General features: G+C 45.2%; 1 protein-coding gene across 1 annotated transcript in view; it reads left to right on the plus strand.

Moving 5' to 3' along the window:
- The window catches only part of Fech (ferrochelatase), a 32,663-nt gene extending 24,448 nt beyond the window's left edge, over positions 1-8,215 (plus strand). Inside the window, exons 7-11 of the mRNA XM_032885667.1 lie at positions 1,050-1,148; positions 3,027-3,134; positions 3,563-3,727; positions 6,429-6,488; positions 6,946-8,215. Of these exons, the coding sequence (XP_032741558.1) occupies positions 1,050-1,148; positions 3,027-3,134; positions 3,563-3,727; positions 6,429-6,488; positions 6,946-7,080 (567 nt within the window). The 3' untranslated portion in view covers positions 7,081-8,215. The remainder of the gene's footprint in view (positions 1-1,049; positions 1,149-3,026; positions 3,135-3,562; positions 3,728-6,428; positions 6,489-6,945) is intronic.
- The last annotated feature ends 11,479 nt before the right edge of the window (positions 8,216-19,694 follow it).

Consider the following 19,694-nt stretch of genomic DNA (forward strand, 5'->3'; position numbering starts at 1 on the left):
CTCACAGCTGCTGTCGCCCCAGGGGATCTGCTGCTGTCTTCTGGACTCTGTGGGCACCTTCACTCATATGCACATAACCTGCTATGCACACATGCATACATGCAGACACAGACACACAGACACACACAACCTTAAGATCAGGGGTGTGCTCTTAGCATAACTACAATACAAACTCCCACAGAAGTTTATTTTAACACCGATATGAACTTCTGTCTGATTCCCAGCCACATTCCAGTTTTATCGGTTGACCCATTCCTGTCCTTTGCCACGTTTTTCCTTATAAGCGAGACGACAAGGAATGATTCAAGCGTAAGATGAAAGGAAGTCTCTTCAGATCTGGTGTTTCAGCACCTGCCCGTGAGAGTCAGCAAGTGCCAACTAGGAGCGAGAGGGAGGTGGTCTGGCGGGCAGAGGCTGGAGGCAGCAGGGCCTGGACTCTAGTCCACACTCACACATATGGTCAGCTACAGCCTTCCCCTCTGTGTGTAGTGGGGGCCGCACAGCTCCTCATCCGTCATTAGGAAGTGTGTGAGGGGGAGTGCCTTGGTACAGATCCTGGACTTGTAAGAAAGATGTCATAAAAATAGAAGAGTATTTTCTTATTTCTCTCCTATTTCTGGCTAATGTGTTTTAATGCGATAGCCCTGGAAGCCAAAGCCGGGGAGGTTCAGAAAGACCCTGTAAGCTGTTTTCCTGCTAACAGAGCAAATGTGAGGTCTTAAAACAACCTCTCCTTCCCATCTGGGTTTCCTTTCCATCTGGAAGTGTGCCCTGCTCTTCCCGAGGGGAAGCAGCTCCTCCGTGTTCATTTGCAGAGAGCCATTAGTGAGCTTTAGAAGTTTCCCATCAAATTCCCTAGGCCCCTGCAACCATTGCGAGCCGTTTCGAAGCAAAGAGACTGTGCTGTTCGCATCTTTTAAAAAAAGAGGTAGGGTTCCGGATTTTGAAGCTTGCGCTAAGGTTTTTAGTGAGGCTCTCATTTCTCAGATCCTTCTTCCGATCTTTGTTCTCTTCTCACCACCCTCTTCTCCATTCCTGGGTTCCCACAGTGCTTTGCAGACCACATTCTGAAAGAGCTGGACCATTTTCCAAAGGAGAAGAGAAGTGAGGTGGTCATTCTGTTTTCTGCCCACTCCCTGCCGATGTCTGTAAGTAAGAGCATTTTGTTAGTGGTAGGATTGGGTCCTTTCACTTTCTCAGTGTGTAACATGGATTTGGCTCCATTCTGTCCTCCGCTCACTGCAAGCATGAACTCTAAACTCCCAGCCTTAGCTTGCTCATAGACTCGCTTTCTAAAACCTCCCCGCAATTAATTCAGTGCACAATATCACAAATAGATCTCTTATTAATAGCCTTCTTTAAAACGGTAACTGGAAGACTCATTCAGATATTAGAGTGTCTAACAAGTGCTTCTGCTGAAAGAAGCTTGCTTTGCCTGCTGGATGGAAGGCATACAGCGTGCAGTTTCCCCATCCTGAGCCGTGTAGCCAGCTCTGCTCACAGAGCCCTGACTCCTGTCTTCAAGACTCAGCGGAAGCCGGTGCCTTCTACCGCAGGCTAAAACAAGGGACCAGAGCTTGGCCAGAGAAGATATAACATACAGTGTGTGATCCTTAGTTCATCATGCTATACCAGTTTGTCCATAAAATGTTACCTCCCTCATGCGGGTCCCCGGACAACTGGAGCAGGGGCTATCTCTGAGCCTGCTGCCTGCCCGTGGATCCCAAGCCCTAAATGGGCTGCTTTGTCTGGCCTCATGGGAGAGGACGTGCCTAGTCCCAAAATGAGTTGATGTGTGGGGTTCGTGTATGGGGGGTGTTAGTGGCCGGGGCTTGATGTGTGTAACACCCAGAGGGGACTTCCCCTTCTCCAGAGAAGGAGAAGGTGAAATGGGTGGCGGACTTGTGTGAGGAGGTCCTGGGAGGAGAAGAAGGGAGGATTTGGGGTCATAAAGTGAATAAATAAATAAATTTACAGAAAAAAAAGAGAAATTGAAAATTCAAGCCACACATGTGGGGAAATATTCAGTTATATAAATCTGATAAAGGTTTGTATTCAGAATACATTGTTAAAATTACTTCTATGTGTAAATTATACAAACAAATCAATGAGGACATGAAAAGAAGTCACCTGGGCCACAATGGTTGCATTCAGGAAATAGAGGTATCGGGCTTGTGTGCCGTATGATATTGGCAAGGTCTTGGGCACAGTCCCCAGCTCCATCCACTGAGAACTGGCATCCCATGCTGAGAACGCTGTTTTCCTAGCCATAGAGGTGGAAGATTACATTTTCTTAGGTGTGATCGATCTGAAACACACGATTAATGGAACCAGCCAGCCTCAGGTGGAGGGTGCCACCCTTTGTGGTCACCAGAGTCAAGCCCTGTGCAGCTCACCTGGGAGATTCAGCCACCACATTAGTAGTAGATGACTTTAGGGATAAAGTCTTCCCACTGGGAGCCTGCCTGATTTGCCTCAGTAGCATCACGCCTTCCTTCTGGTGCCATGCAAATCCTTTCCGAGGGTCCATTCTGAGCGCAATGAGACCTGAGGTACCAGAGTGAAGCTCCAGAGAGGGCAGGTGGAGATTTCCACTGCCGTAGCCTGGAGCTGTAATGGTGGACCCTTCCTGTAGTAGTTATTGTTATCCTGTGCCAGGGCAACCTTGTATTTCTCTATCTCCTCCACATTTGTGCTTCTAATGACCATTTGGCCACTAGTAGCGTTATAAAATACTGTCGTAGTATTTGATTTCACCAATGCAGTATGCATTAGGTGCTGTTGTACACATCGGAAGTGGGGGTGGGGTAGACAGATGAAGCCTGTATCCCTGTACAATAACAGGAAAAGACCATGACTGTCTAGAGCCCAGGGCCTTCTCTAGCAATGCTCAGAGCCAATCGTCATTAGTTTGAAGGAGCGCAAGGGAGGGGTCTAGCCCACGGTCCTCTCATCCCTGTATAGCCTGTGGTGCTTGACATCCTTCACAGGGTTGGCGACTGCACATTATTTTGTCTCTACTGCAGGTTGTCAACAGAGGGGACCCCTATCCCCAAGAGGTAGGAGCCACTGTCCACAGAGTCATGGAACAGCTGGGTTACCTGAACCCCTACCGACTGGTCTGGCAGTCCAAGGTGGGTAGCTTGCATATATTTTCTGGCCAGCATCTCTTGAGAAAACTCTGTTTTATCCCTTATCTATAAATGGGTATTTGGGCTTTTCCAGGCCAACAAGCTTTTCTGTAAGTTGACTGCTCACTGTGGGAAAAAAAACTCTACAAAGAGCAAGCAGACAGGAGGGGAAACGGACAACTGGTAGAGTTCCGTCATTTACTATCTGACTTTTAGCTTGTTCATTTGTATCATCAGGTCAGGCCAGCCTCTAGAAGGATTCAAGTCTCAGCATAAATATATTCAAACCTATTCAAGGAGGTTTAAGAGTGGCTCTCATTAGGATGGGCAGATGTGGGTGTGTTCCTAGTGAGTGTTGGGACCTGATAATATGTTGTTGCTGTGTCAGGAGAACACTTCAACATTTCCATGTCAACACTTCTTTCTCATAGGTTGGTCCAGTACCCTGGTTGGGCCCTCAAACAGATGAGGCTATCAAAGGGCTTTGTGAGCGGGGGAGGAAGAATATCCTCTTGGTTCCAATAGCATTTACCAGTGATCACATTGAGACCCTTTATGAACTGGACATTGAATACTCTCAAGTGTTAGCTCAGAAGGTAAGTGTGCCTATATGGCGTCTTAGTCCCATCACGGTTTGTTTTAAAAGGAATTTTTTTTCTGCAGCTATCACACTATACACACTCCCTTAATCCCAACACTAGAAGGCAGAGGCAAGCAGATGTTAGGGAGTTCAAGGCCAGCCTGGTCTACTTAGTAAGTTCCAGGTTAGCCAGGGCTACGTACAGTACAGAGACCCTGTCTCAGAAAAAGCAAACAAAAGGAGAAGAAAGAGAGAGAAAGAAAGACAGGCAGACTTTTAGTGTGTTTGCATGTATTGAGTATTCATTATTTCAAATAATACTTTATAAGTTAATTCTACATCAGCAGTAGAGAGACCATTTACGTCTTTATTAAGCCATGTTACCCAGAATCACTGAAACTAATACTTCGTTCAGTGTGAGTTACCATACTGTCTAAAGGTGAAATTTTTAGTGAAAAGGAGTTGTATACCTCACCAATTCTGAAGGGAAAATGTTTATCAGTCTATAATTCATTCTCTCCACCTAATGCGGTTCTTGGGCTGTTACACTGTCTCTGGTTGGGTCTGTGGCGTAGGCGTCTTTGACATTTCGGAGCAGCACAGAGTAAACACAGATCAGTGTGTGTCGCAGTTCTGTTGACCCCTCCTGTGCACTCACTTAATTAGCTGTTTGCTTACAAGTTGTGATCAATCTGACGATTGAAATAACAAATACCACCGTTGGCATAAGACGGATGTGACTTGTCACTCAGGGCGCAGAAAAACTGTTGCTTACCTGTGTTGTCGCTTCTGAGGGCCAGCCTGAAACCTTCACCACTGTGTTTCTGTGGAAAGTTTGGAAGCATAGGGACTCGACTCGGGAAGTCCTTTCCTCCTCTCATCGTAGATGAGGACTCATGGCCTTCCCATAGGTGACTTGTGGAAGTGTGGCTCCACAGAAGTCTGTTCCCTTTCTGGGACTGGGAGGAGTGGAGTGGAGAGTGAGTAGGGTTGGAACTGGAGTCAGTTGTCAGGTATTAGTGTGTCCCCTGGTATTGGTGTGTCTGTGCCAGCCACCAGTCAAGCATCGGTAAGTAAGGGGAGCCCATAGTTTCTAATCACTAGGCATCGAGTTGTAACAGGCAAAGGTCTCACTGTTGCCCTGGGTTTTATTCGTAGATGTCTCTGTATGGCCACCGTAGCTCTGGCTAATTTTAAACTTGCCGAAGAGACTTCAGTAATAATAATAGGACTTAATTAGTGTAGGATGTTTGAAAATAAGTTTTTCTCTATGTTGAGTGATATTTCTATTCATTTGTATGATAAGTAGAGGCTATTAGTAATCAAGAGGATTATTAGTGATTAATAAATGAGTCCCTGTAGGGAATAAAGAAAACCATGCAACTATCATTATTTTGATCTGAAAACATAGCATGCTTAAAACAGTTAACTTTAAAAGTTTAAAAATGTTTTACAACTTTTTGCCTTTCGCTGATAATAAAAATATTAAAGTTCTCAAATGGTACCAAGGAGTGTCATGTCACAAGTGGGTCATGCTACTACTCTGAACCTCAGAGAGGATGTCTGTTAATGTTTTCATAAAACACCTTCTCTTCCCTAAGTGTGTCTACATAATAACAGGCTTTTGTGCAAGTAGCAGAATGGCATCTGATCCACACGTTTTTGTGATCCCCATTTTCTGTTCTTAGATACATATCCTGGGTATACATTAGTAAATATAATTGAATGCCTATAGCTGTTTTTAGTAAATCCTTGATTAATAGTCATTTGACTTTTTAAAAATGTTTACTATCATATGCTGCATGATTACAAATCCTTTTGTTTTTCCAATAATGTTCTGCGGACAGATCCTGCCCACCCCTGCCGATTCCTAACACTGCTGATTCTGCTGCCAAGGGTGCTTTGTGGTTTTTGGTTTTTTATTATTTTTTAAGTAGAACATCTATGTTGAGGTCTATGTGTTTGCTGAATACCAATGGGTTTCCCGTGTGGGCTCCTCCTGTAAATGTCAATCTAGACGCTAAAGCAACGGACTGTGTATGTGTCAGTGTGGATGGGGAGGAGGTGGTCCTAGCCACAGAGCAAATTATACCCAGTTCTCCATTATCTGGGAATAATTAACTGGGTATTTTTTTTTTTTAAACAGGGGAAGAGAAGGATGCTAAACAATACTCAGATTTTTTTCTCTATAAAAGTTTATTTTAAACCAGTTCTACATTGGATCCAATTTAAAACCAATGTGTTTTAGAATCCATAAGTTACTTTCCTTCATTTTAGCACTTACATGGGATCAAAGTAAGTAGGAAATTCTACTTAATTGCAGCAACGTTTACGTAGATGAGTCTACAAGGCCTGCATTAGAGAGAGGAAAAGGGGCAGAGAGATGCAGGCTGGGAGCCCATCCAGCCTGGTCTGCACACACACCACTGTGGGGAGGACAGGGCCGGGGCAACACAGAAACAAAAGAGCAGGTCTGGTAGTCTGTTCTGTCTGCCCGTCCACCACATGACGACAACGACGGTCAGTCATTCAGGAGCTACCTGCGACCATTCAGTCAGGCTGAGCTCTGTGTGTGTGTGTGTGTGTGTGTGTGTGTGTGTGTGTATTTTTGTGCATTTATTCTTTTGTGGCACTTAGTGTCTTTAAAAAAAAAAAGAAAGGAAAGGAAAGAAAACTAAAATGTGTCTGTGTTTTCTTCCCGTTCTCATTTGATTCAGTGTGGAGCTGAAAACATCAGAAGAGCAGAGTCTCTTAATGGAAATCCATTGTTCTCCAAGGTACCGCGGTGTTACAACCATTTTAGTAGAACACAGCGCAGAGCAGTCCTCTGAGAAACTCCTGCAGAATATTGGTTTTCTCACATATTAGTACATTTGGAGTTCCAATTAATTACAAAACTAAGAGCGAATTCCTTCTCTGCTCCGTTCTCCTGCAGGTATCCCCAGTCTCCTTAGCTTGCCCACCTACAGCTGCCTGATTTGAAGTCTGCTTCTCAGTGAACAGCTGTGGTGGGTGGGGTAAGAGGATCCATTTCCCAAAGTCTCCGTTTTAACTTTGCCTAAGCCGACGATGCCCCGAACGGGCAATGTTTTACTCTTTCGTTTGTTCGGCTCAGCTTAAAAGAAACCCCCATCTGGAGCAGTCTTCCCCGGGGCAAGCTGAGGGTATGCACGCAGGGCAGGGCGGGTCCGCAGACTTCACCCCTCAGGTGGCTCTACGCTCTGTGTCTTGCAGGCCCTTGCTGACCTGGTGCACTCCCACATCCAGTCAAACAAGCTGTGCTCCACGCAGTTGAGTCTGAACTGTCCGCTCTGTGTAAATCCTGTCTGCAGGAAGACTAAATCCTTCTTCACCAGCCAACAGCTGTGACCCTGCCTGAGGACCCGTGGGATTCGCAGATGTACAGCCTCCCAACACCTCCGATGGGGACGACGGGGACGGAAGCCACATTAGTCTGGGCACAGACTATAATTTCTCCCTGCCTGTGTTTTGTTTTGTTTTGTCTTGTTTTGTTTTGTTTTGTTTTATTTTATTTCTTGCTTCCCTATGTAGGCCAAACTGGCCTCCATTGTGCCTCCTGCTCCTGTTTCCTGAGTGTAGCTAGCATTACAGACACACAAAATTGTGTTCCTTGGAGAATGGACTCAATTCTGACTGAGATTTCTATTTTCATGTACACATGCAGTGAACACTCACAACCCTTTCTGGGGTTGGTTTATGAATGTGGAATATCTGTCTACTGGGTCATCCCAGGGATGAGTTTCACATTTTTATCTTATGAGATACGCACAGATTCTGCACTTATTGCCCAAAACAACTTCCTAAAACAGTATGGTGTGTCTCCTCTATGAGCTGCCAGTGGTGACTGAGATGTTTACAGTCCTACGGATATAGCTAGAGCTTCAGTGAATATGGCGAGTTTACGAAATAAAATTTGTAAAAGACTTAGGCTGAGTGCATAGCTTAGGGCTGTGTGCTTGCCCTGCAAGGCTCCTGCTTTGAGCCCCAGCTGTGAATGCACACATTATGTCACCGACTCGGCCCTAAGTCCATGGGTACGGGAGTGCGGGGGTCGGAGTGGTCGCCTGTCACTGCTTCTATTGGCAGTGCAGGCACCGTTCACTGGCCACTGCGGTGTCTGTGGAAACCGAAACAAGTGCGTGCTTCAAGAGCACTGAGATGCCCCAGGCGCATGGCCTAATAAACGTGCAGAAGTTCAGTCCTCGCTGTTTATGCCTTAATTTAAGTCATGGTGCCTCAGGGAAGGGGGCTCTCTGTCTTTTCCCTGTTTCCAAGAACAGTGCCACCAGGAAATACTACTGATGGATTAGGGCTTGTCTCTCCGGGGCCAAGGAACCTTCCAGGCCAAGTGCTTATTTTATAAAGTTGACTGTGTTTGATAGCCTTGAATTTTCCTCATGAATAAGTTTTTATTATAAAAGTTTTATGGTCATAGACTAGGCCATTTGTAAAACACAGAGAAATAACTACTCTAATGTGGTAATTATCATTTTATTCTAATCTTTTCCTGCATGTGTATGTGTGTATACACATACATATATATATATATACACATACACAGAGATACACAAACATATATAACACCATACATATATACATACACATATACACACATACATATACACATATATATACACACATACATACATAAATACACATACATATATACACATACATATACACACATACATACATATACACACATACATACATATACACACATACATATATACACATACATATATACATACATACATATACACACATACACATATATATATACACACACACATACATACATATATATAGTCTTCAACGTATTCCTTCATCATAGTCGGCCTCCTTTCCCTTCATAACTAATTCATGCCTGAATTTGTAATGAAAAGTTATTCTAAAAATGTAAAAACTATGTGAAGGCAGAATCTGATCTTCTAGATTTGGATTTAAATGGATTTGAAAGTCTTTGGGATCGTTGAAGGATTTATAATAATCACTTTGTCTAAAACTTTGTTCTTCAAACAGAACATTTCTTTGAGTTTTTTTTTTTTCCTGATAGAAGAACAGCTCATAAAATGAAAGCAATCAGGAAGGCGCATAGATATTCTATCCTCAGGATTTGCTGTTAACAGACAGTAAGCTTTAGCTGTTTGATTTGTACTGTCTCCTGAAGTTCTTCTGAAATGGCTGGACAGGGGAGGCTGTGATCTAGCACCGAAGCCTGCTTTCTGCTCTGGGAAAGAGGTTCTTATGCCCATAGTGACTTTCTAATTTGAACAGCATCAACTTTCTGTGTCTAAATTGGCTTTATCTTCATTAGTAAGCAGTCTCTAGAGAAAGAACAAAGGTCTGGGCACTTTGGAATGTCCCTGTATCCATTCCACCACCTTTCGGGGATTAGCTTTGGAGTGGACTTCGAGTGACTGTCCCACAGTGAATGGACATCTAGTGGCCCCTGTCGGCAGGCAGCTGTGCTTTCAGCCATCGCCCCCCCCCCCCACTCTTCAGGGAACGTGCCTGTCATCAGTCTTGACTCTTGGGCAGCTTTGCAGATGAAAACACACGGGCATGGGGATATTTCGGGAAACGCCAGCTCAGGAGTCCCTGCTGGAGTATACGAACCCCCCAACCCCCCACTTGCCGAGCAAACACTGAATGAGTTGTCTGGAACTGTATTTCTGGCACTGAATGCAGTGGAAGCAGACTGTCCTCTGAGAGGCACTTACGGGAAGATGCTTGTGGCATCTTCCAAGTCCTAAAGACACGATTCCTTTGACTGCTAAACATAGATAGGTTTGGAAGGACAGGAATCTTTTTATTTTTTATTTATTTTTTTTTTTATTTTGGGAATCTTTTTAGAACTGATGAATCTTTGAGAGTCGTTCTCCTGTTTATTAGCTTTGAAGTGCGAATGTTCGCTGTCGTAATTAGCAAGGATGCTGGCACTGTCGAGCTGCTGTGTGTACAGACCTGGATTTTTTTTAACTGATCCAGAAGATAGGTGGGTGCTGGGAAGGTTCAGGCCACTGCTGTCATTGCTAGAACCCAGGAGGATGCTAGCCCAGTGGAAGGGGCTCATCCACGGACCTGTGTGAAGAACATCTACCTCAGAAGTGAACTCACTGTAAACTTCAGCCTCGTCAGCCGTGAGTTAGTGTTGATGGCAGAAACCCATGCTTTTGGATCTGATGCTTCCTCAAAGTGTGCGTCCTTACTCACCTAATTCAGCAGCTCTGAGTGAGTCTGACTATTTCCATCATGTCTGGAATTAGTTTGCAACTATCATCTATGAGGAAGTGGGTTTTTCCATCTCAAGATGCCCAAACTAAGCCTGTCAACAGCCCTAAGGTAATATTAGGGCTTTCCTTCTTTCCTTCTTGAAGCGGTAGAATGGATCATCTAGAATAAAGTCGCTGCACTTGGCTTCCTCCTCTACTCTCTTCTCTTACTTTGACATTTAATCCAAGAAACCACAATTGAAGGCACGCATTTGCCTAGTGTGAGTAGATTTCTCTAAACTGTTACCACACCGTGAGACAAGGGGGCATACTGACCTAAACACCCAGCAGGTCCACCAGAAAGACCTGCAGCCTGCTGGGGGTGAAGATGGCTGTGTAGCACCTACAGTTGTAGGCTGGACTGTTTGCTCCCTTGTTCTAGGGAGTGACCATTTGTGCTGCTTCATGTGGAGGGTCAAACAGGAGCCTGTAGCCATTAAAACAACCAGGAAGTGTGTGTTCTCTCTCCGCTCTTGACTATAGCTGCGATTCCTGCAGTAATGTCCTATGGCCTGGAATTGAAAGCCAAACAAACCCTTTCTCCCCACCGTTGCCTTTTGTCAGGGTATTTTTGTCGCAACAACAGAAGTGAGACTAAGACAGGCAGGCAGTCACCTCTGGCCTCTGCCAGATCTGTCCAAATCCTGAAGACAGCACAGGCTGGTGCATCCCAGTCTTGTGGCAGGAAGAAACTCATTAAGAAGACAGAGTTGGGGGTTGGGGATTTAGCTCAGTGGTAGAGCGCTTGCCTAGCAAGCTCAAGGCCCTGGGTTCGGTTCCCAGCTCTGAAGGAAAAAAAAAAAAAAAAGAAGGCAGAGTTGACACCACAGGGTGCTGTCACCCACAGTCCTTCAGGTTTTCAGTTGTACTAGCAAGAGGGAGATGCGTTTCTCAGAGGAAGGCATAAACACGGCCTTCACATTTCTAAGTCTATATCTCCAAAAGGCTTCATGAGTATTAGTCATATTCCCCTTCTAATTGTCTCCTCCCTGAGATTCTCTGAGAGACCCACCCCCCGTAATTCCTCCCAGTCCCAAAGCTTTTCAGTGATATTCAAATGACATTTAGTGTCACAAAATTTCTGAGTACATACGCCAAGTGGATTAATACAGAAGTTGATTCAGCTCAAGAAGTGAATCACGTGCAGTTAAAATATTTAATGAGTCTCCCAATTATGTTGCGGTTTCCCGCGCCTACTCTGTGGTGGGCCGGTGGCTAACTGAGACCAGGATACCTGGACTCCTGTGCTGCTTTGCCAGCTTCCTCTGGCTGCTGGCCTACCTCGCCTTCACCTTGTGCTTCTTTTCTAAATGCATTTCTTCAGGACAGTGGAAAACATGCAGGGTTACGTAGCACTGGGCCGAGAGCTGGGCACCCTTGAGAAGCAACTCGCTATGCTGCCGCTTGCTGTATCTCTTGTAGAGGTGACTCTGGGAGTCTTTTGCCTCTTGAGAACACAGTTGTAACTGTTTAGGGGCCCAGAAGAGGAGGGGAGCTCTTGGTTTTTATATGGAAGCCTCCCTACAGGAAGAAGGTGAAGAAAATGATTGTTTGGTCAGATGGTCAGTTTTGTACAGTTTAATCATACCGCATGGTTATTTTTAGCTGTTTTTAGCCTCCATTTTTAGCGCAATAAATCAGTCTATAGTGGGCCATTGTTACAGAATGTTGGAAGTACTTTTTAAGATTTTATTTTTGTGATTTTTTTTTTTTTTTTTTTTAGTGTGGATGTTCATGAGTGCAGGTGCCTACAGAGGCCAAAGATATTCGATTCTCTGGAGCTGTAATTACAGAGTAAAAGCGGCCTGACATGGTCCTGAGAATCAAACATGGGTCTTCCGGAAGAATAGTACACGCTCTTAACTGCCGAGCCATCTCTCCAACCCTGGTTGTCAGAATTAAGAACATTTGGTGGAGCTGGGGTGGTGGCTCAGTTCATCGGCACTTGCTGCTCAAACATGAGAACCTGAGTTCAGATTCCCATTGCCTAGAGCAGGGTCAGGTGCAGCTGGGCATGCTGATAATCCCAGCGCTGTCCGTAGGGCAGAGACAGGCAAATTCTAGGGGTTCATTGGCTAGCTGGTCTAGCTGAATCATTCAGCTCTAGTTTCGGTGAGAAATACTATTTCACAAAGTAAGGCGGAGGACTGAGGGTGGCATCCCATTGTCATCCTCAAGGCCACATGGGTGAGTTCATCAGTACATGTATACAACACACACACACACACACACACACACACACACACACACACAAACACACACACACAGAATGAATGTGTGTGCTCTGGGATAAAGCTTGGTTTGTGTTTGCTTATAAGCCTGCGGGCAGGGATTAGGTTCTATTTCTGTGTCTTGCAACTTCTCACTCTGATGTTGTTTCCAGACATTTACCCTTTCAGGGGCTGCCTCTACCCACATACAGCTTGAGCTGTCTGTCCCCCTCCAGCCTCCCTTGTGGTCCATGGTTTCCCCTCCTGTCACGTAAAGACAGTAGGTTTAGGGGTGTGGCTCAGTGGTGAGTGGAGCTAGCTGTGTATAAGGACAGCCCTGGACTCCATCCCCAAGCTTGTAAAACTGCACAATAGAGCTTTTAACAGTCTCCATCCTGATAATTCATGATATGCCATGCGTTTTCCTCACTTTCTTTTTGCATATAAAAGCATACGCATGTAAGAAATGAAAGTGACTGTACACGCCAGCTCACAGCCAGTGACTGCGTTCTCAGCCTATTGCAGCCATGCTGTACACGATTACAGTTAAGCTGTAGTAAACGAAAGGTAGCATTCAGAGCCCGCCACTTGCTTATTTAAAACGTCATTGCTTTGCTCTTTATCTGGACTCAGGGAAGCGATGGAGAAAACGGTAACGCCATGACGTAAAGTTAGTCTTGTAGCTACCACATCGATCCTTACAGATGAAGAAATGCTCTCTCCTAGCTGTTCGAAAAGTGTTACCCAGTTTATTCAACTGACATTTTGACATATCAGTAACTTATCTTACAGTTGAAGTACTCATTGACGAGATCAAAAACACCAACACTGGGGCTGGAGAGATGGCTAGGGGGTAAAAGCATTGTTTGCTTTTCCTGATAATGGGGCTATCCCCATCATCTACCTGGTGGCTCACAGCTGTCTATAACTCCAGTCTTGGGGGAACTAATGCCTTCTAGCCTCCTTGGGCACCAGACATTATGTAATACACTGCCATGCGGGGGTTGGGGATTTAGCTCAGGGGTAGAGCGCTTGCCTAGCAAGCGCAAGGCCCTGGGTTTGGTCCCCAGCTCCGGAAAAAAAAATAATAATAAAAACCAGAATAAGGGGTTGGGGATTTAGCTCAGTGGTAGAGCACTTGCCTAGCAAGCGCAAGGCCCTGGGTTCGGTCTCCAGCTCCGAAAAAAAGAAAAAAGAAAAAAAACCAGAATAAATAATAAAAAAAATAATAATAACCAACATTTGTGTCAGAACTACACCTGTTGATCAGTTGCAGATTAGTTGACTACAAAAAACAAAATCTTTTTTTTTTTTTGGTTATATTTTGTTTGTTTTTCAAGACAGGGGTTCTCTGTGAAGCCCTGACTGTCCTGGAACTCACTCTGTAGATTAGACAGCTGCCCATGAGACTCACAGAGATCTGCCTGCATCTGCCTCCCAAGTACTGGGGTTAAAGGCGTGTACCACCACCGTCTGGCACAACGTCGTGGTAGGAATGAGCAGCGATCGGTTGGTGAGCTGGCTCGGTTGGTGCTTGCTGCCAAGCCAGAGAACCGGGGTTTAATCCTAGAACCCCAAAGAAGGTAGAAGGAGAGAGAATCAGCTTCACAAAGTTGTCCTCTGCTGGCTCCCACCGCGACACACTCACCTGCCAAGTCACGCCATGCACACAAGCAATCAATAAGTAGGACTTCTTTTTAGTGAGCAAAAGAATGCTTTCAGACAAGTCACACTTATGATAAAGTAACATTCATGATAACTCATGATAAAGATACATTCATGCTTAAGCTGTTGTGTTCTTCCTACCTTCCCTCTAGATTTCTAGCATCCTATACTGTGACCCGGTAGGGTGTTTTTCTAGGATGCCAGAAATGACATAGACTTCCTGTTCCCTTATGCTCTCTAGATATCATTTTCTAGAGAGGCAGCTCTGTCCCTGTCACTGCCTCTTTGGAATGGAAGCTGCTCTAGGTGACTGCTGCCTGATATTTTTAATACGATTTCCTTGGTTTCCAACACATACCCATGGGCCTGTTAAGGAATGCCTAGACCTCAGATCTAGGGAATAGGTTGAGCCCTGGGCTGTGACAGAGAGCTTTCACACATAGGAAGGTCGGCCTGAGAAGCAGGCTTTGTGGTACTTCCCTTGTTACTTGGCTCTGGAAAACTGTCATAGGAGTACACGTAGCAGTTGGACCTTGTCCATTGGAGCACGAACTGCTCCTTAAGGTGAGACCCTGACTCTGTGTCCTGCTTCTGTTCCCCAAGACCCATCCTTCATGTCCCTTCCTCTGAAGGGTCAAACCTTATACTGCCTCTCTCAGCTAAGACTAAGTTGAGGGACTATTGAGTCCAGGGATGCTGAGTTCTAGTAGGCTCATGAAGGTAGACCAGCTGTCCTCTGGTTCCATATACACCCTCTCTATAATTTTACTATCATGCCCAAGGAACTCTAGTTCCATGATTCTTAATTTTTTTTTTTTCTGAAGAAAGCCGTTCTTCCTCATAGCTAGCCTCTGCAGACAAGTTTTTTGTGTTTTTCTTCTCTGTCTTTCTCATAACAGAAGAGAAAGAGTTGTATCACACACCCTGGGGGTGTGGCTTAGGCAGCACAGCACGCCTGGCATGTGTGAATCCCCGGGTTCAGTTGCCAGTTTGTAGAGGGTGCCAGCAGCCTGTTCCTGTCCCTCATAACTTGGCCAAATTAATGAACTGTCTGTGCCTCCTCTTCACACTTGGTCTCGGCCTCCCTGCAGGAGCTGAGCCTTCTTTTCTGAGACGCTTTCTTTTGTTTCCTGAAACATTATCCTTCACTGCGGTCTCTTGATCCTTTAGAGCTAGGAATATCTCTAGGGTTTTAGTCCTTGATCCCTTCCATATCCCATAAAGGCCAAGTGCCAAGCTTAAGCCGTTATGGTGTCCAATACAAAAGGCTAGCCTGGTATTACCCACCTGAAAGACCGCATGATTCTTCAAGAGCCTGGTCAGCTACTTCATAGCAGCTGTGGCGGTACAAGCCCTTTCTGAAATGCTTCAATGGGTTGTCCCAGACTAAGGACACACACACAGCAAATGCTTCTACCTGCGTTTTTATCTACACTCTCACCATCTGAACCAAACTCTCTCCCAATCCTGTGGAACTCTCAAGCTGTGTCACCCTCAGGTCTAGAAAATCTGGAGATGTTTGTCCAGGAGGGAGGGTTCCCAGGGCTAGGCAAGTGCAGGATGGGAGCAAACCAGCCTCCAAAGTCTGCACCTGAGCAGTGTCACCTAGGCACAAGACTGGAATTGTCACCTAGGCACAAGACTGGAATTGTCACCTAGGTATAAGACTGGAATTGTCACCTAGGCACAAGACTGGAATTGTCACCTAGGCACAAGACTGGAATTAGTCTGACACGCAAACGGATGGCTGCCCCTGGCTAAAACCCAATTCTCTGACTTCAGTGGTGGTTTGGAGCCATCAAGCTGGGACACAGAGTAGGTGTACTTGCCAGATTTAAGACTCTGCCGAGGTACCCATTTTCTAAATAGGATGTCGCCAGTTTTAACTCATGTTCCCAGTTGGCTTTGTCCTACTGACATCAGGATTCTGGGTGCCGGCCTTCATTTCAGTGCATAGGTTTCTTTTCTGAGATTCTCCAGGGAGGTGCTAGCCAATGTCTAACAAGTGGCTCACTCTTCCCGGGAGAAGAGAGAACTCTGCTCTGTCGTGTCTAGTGATTTCCCTCATGCACATATTCTAGGTCCCTGATCACAGAGCGGGGCTGAGATGTCAGCGATTGACATCTTTATGAGCCAGCGCAAGCTAACTTCCACACCACCGCTCATTCTGTTCCACATCAGAGGGGCCCTTCTTCACATGTGTTCTGGAATGTTCCACCATTTCACTCCCTTGCTCTCCTAAACAAAGCAGAATCCTTGAGACCCTACAGATTAAAAGAGGGTTATATGGCGTAGATAAAAGGAGCTAGAGGAGGAATATGGTGGGTTGATTTCAGAAAGGTTCAGGCTGTGTCCTTTCTAGTGACAGAGCTCGGGGAAGCTTTCCTGTGGTTAGTGACCCAGGGCAGCCCTCTTCACAGAGACCTGGGTGCTGGTTGATATGGGCCATGTTTATGTTTGAAATTCCTTCAAATTATCAAATAATTGATCTGCCCTCACCCTGAAAGCATTGGTGTAAAAGTCATCTGAGACAATGTGTGTGAGATTGCAGCTCAGACAGGAATGGGCTGCTTCGTGTGTGCAATGGGGAAGTTATTAAGTTCACTGCACCTGTGAATATTTGAATACATTTAAAAATATGTGAATGGAATTGATATATTTTATACACTTAAAGTTTAAAAAAATGCCCGCATTGTTCTTGTCCCTTTAAAGCCTAGATGGCTCACTGAAACCTGGACATAAATCACTCATCACTTACTTGTCATATTATTGTACAAGACATTTTTCAATGGCTGCAGCAACATCACGAGACTCCGGCTCAGTGATTGGAGTGTCTATTATTTTCATTTCCACGTACTACTAAGCAGTGGTTTGATAAACATCCTGATAGACAAAATCTTTAGGCATAGCCTCAACGATTTCAGAGAAAAGATTCCCGAACGTGAGTTTTCTCCATCAGAGGATATACTTGTGGACTTTTTTTTTTTTCCAGAAGGATGAACTGTACTGTGTTTAAAACGCGTGTCTGTGTATATGTGTGCGTCTATGTATATGGTAATGACCCAACGACAAAACAGGCCCAAAGACCTCTTCTGTTTATTCAGCAAGCAGACCGCTGTAGTTTCCGGCGATAACTATTCTAGAAGGCGGAATTCTCTGCTTCTTAAGAACCGTTACGGGGAGCATGGGGTCGGGATGCTGTAAGTTGCGTGCACATGCAGAGCGACCGACAACCTAGAGATCAACGCTTTTGTCTCACTCTTTTCTGCTCCTTATTGCTGCTAACTTTGCTCATTGCCCTGACAGGCTCATGGGTAGAGATAAAAGACTCCAACGCAGTTGGCCTCTATTCACCAGTAAATTTGTGGAGACTGAATGGCTGGAGAAATTGGAAATTCAGGTTGGAAAATTTGAGGGGATTATGTGTTGATTTCACTTGCCCTTTGCAGATCTGCAGGTCCTCAAGTATTGCCCGTGTGTGTCCCTAATGCCCTCCTGCCCCCGTGGGGCTTGGAGCCGTCCATCACAGCCCGGCATGCCTTGGCTCAGGTAACCACCATATTAAAACAATTGTCCCCTTAAAGAAGGTCAGCAGGGAACATGTTCCTTCCTGTTTGTGCCCTCCTGAAGGTTTTCATGTCCATGCTAATCCACAGCGGGCCTGGGCCAAGGCCAAGATGCCCATCAATATTTTAAAGCAGTGGTGTTATAAAATTTATGGAAGACGCACAAAGGACAAATCCCTGAAGGGATGAGCCCGCTGAGAAGGGATATTGGCTAAAAGGAGATTTCCCACTTTGAAACAGTGTGAGATCAAGTACCACGCTGAAGAGGCCCTTTATATGCACGGAGCTCAGAGCTTGGTGCGGACCCTGACCTGGTTTCCAATCCCACCTACAACTGTTAATTTATTTGGTTATCTATTAACGGTCTCCTGGCAGCTTACTTTTATGTTTAAAATTAAGTGCTTGATTGATTATTTTCTAGAACCGTGATGGGCTGTTGTTCTATACTTAAGCCAATCCATTAGTGGGCTCCTTCATTACTGATCTCTCTTCCCTCCCTAGGTTCACTGTGCTTGTGTGTATGAGTGTGTGTACACCCAAAGGTGGTGGGGCTAGGATGGGGGGCAGAATGAAGATACCTTCATTCCAAAAGCAGAGGAAATTATAGCTTTTCTTTCAACATCCTAATGGAGTTTTCAGTAACCAAGGACTCATGTTTATAGAAGGAAGCAGTGTGCCAGAGAATTTTATCGTATCATTATTTCATATATCAAAATTCTTAACATAAGCTTCTATTATTGGTCTCTCTCTCTCTCCTTCTCTCTCTCTCTCTCTTTTGTGTGTGTGTGTGTGTGTGTGTGTGTGTGTGTGTTTTTATTATATGGCCAAGGGTAGTCTCACACTTGTGATTCTCCTGCCTCAGCCTCAAGAACGCTGAGACTACAGGCGTGTGTCACATCTGGCGATTCAATTTTATGTTTAAAACCTCTATTGTCTCTTGTCAGCACTGGAGGCAGTTGGTGTGCTTCTGTCTTTCTGAGTTTTGCTCCAGTGATAGAAGGTTTATTACAATGGGGTTTACTAGTTATCAAATAGAAAGAAGAAAAGCCCGTGACATCAGGCAGAGCTCCTGACTCTGCGCTTGAGTAAAATTCCCCATAACTTGAGAGCTTCTTGGTTGCCTTCAGCCTTAGGAACTGTGAGGGATGGCATAATCCTCCCCGAAGGCTAAGCTGGTTCATCTCTGGCCACTCAGAACAACAATGTCACAATGTAGGATCCGACCCACATTCTTCCTGGAGCAGTCTGGGAACACTGGAATACCATGTAAAGGATGACTTCCGAGTTCCCCCCGTTCACAGCTATTGAGGGATGGCAATGTCACTTTTGGGAATAAGTACTCCTTTGAAGCATGTTGCCTGGTAAGCTGTCATCTTGGCTCTTCTGTACAAGGAAACTATGGTAGACACCACCATCCACATTGTTAGGCTGGGCTTCAAGTATCAAATGGACTAAGGAACCATAATTCGGTTCATCAGTGTGCAGTGCAGGAACCCTCTTACCTCCCGTCTGCCTGCTGAGAGCGCTTTCTTGGAGCCAGCCGGTCTCTCTGAGGAAGTTCATCGTTGTCTCATCGTCTAAGGGCTCATCAGGAGCAGGCATGCATCTTCGTCAAAGTGAGCTCCTAAACATGCTCACGGAAACGGAAGCTTTATCACTCTTATGACATGGGACTTAGGTTTCGGAAGTGGGAGGGTTTATTTTTAAAAAACCTACTAAAATAGAGAATCTTTCTCTGGGCTGGGAAGATAGTTCAGTTAGTAAAGTACTTGGTATTCATAAGGACCTCTGTATGCCAAGAGCCCATGTGAAAAGCCGAGCATGGTGGCGTTTGCTTATAAGCCCAGTGCTGGGCAAGCAAGGAGACGTAGATTCCTGGACTTTGTTGGTTTGCCACCCTAGGTCCAGGTCCCAGTGAGAGACCTTGTTGCAAAAACTAAGGAGGGGCAGCACCCGAGTTTGACTTCAAACCTGTATAACACACACACACACACACACACACACACACACACACACACACAAACAGATGCACACACATTCATACACATGCACACACATACACACATGCATACATACACATACACACACTCACACAAACACGCACACACATACACACGCCTACACAAACGTGCAAACACAGAGACACACAAAAGACCTTTCTCCAGGACACTGTTGACTTAGCAAGTTCGTCCGTTTAGAGTTTAGACTCTTGCCAGAATGTCCTAGAATACGTGCCAAGCTCACAC

The sequence above is a fragment of the Rattus rattus genome, chromosome 15, assembly GCF_011064425.1.
Source record: "Rattus rattus isolate New Zealand chromosome 15, Rrattus_CSIRO_v1, whole genome shotgun sequence".
Classification (NCBI taxonomy): Eukaryota; Metazoa; Chordata; class Mammalia; order Rodentia; family Muridae; genus Rattus; species Rattus rattus.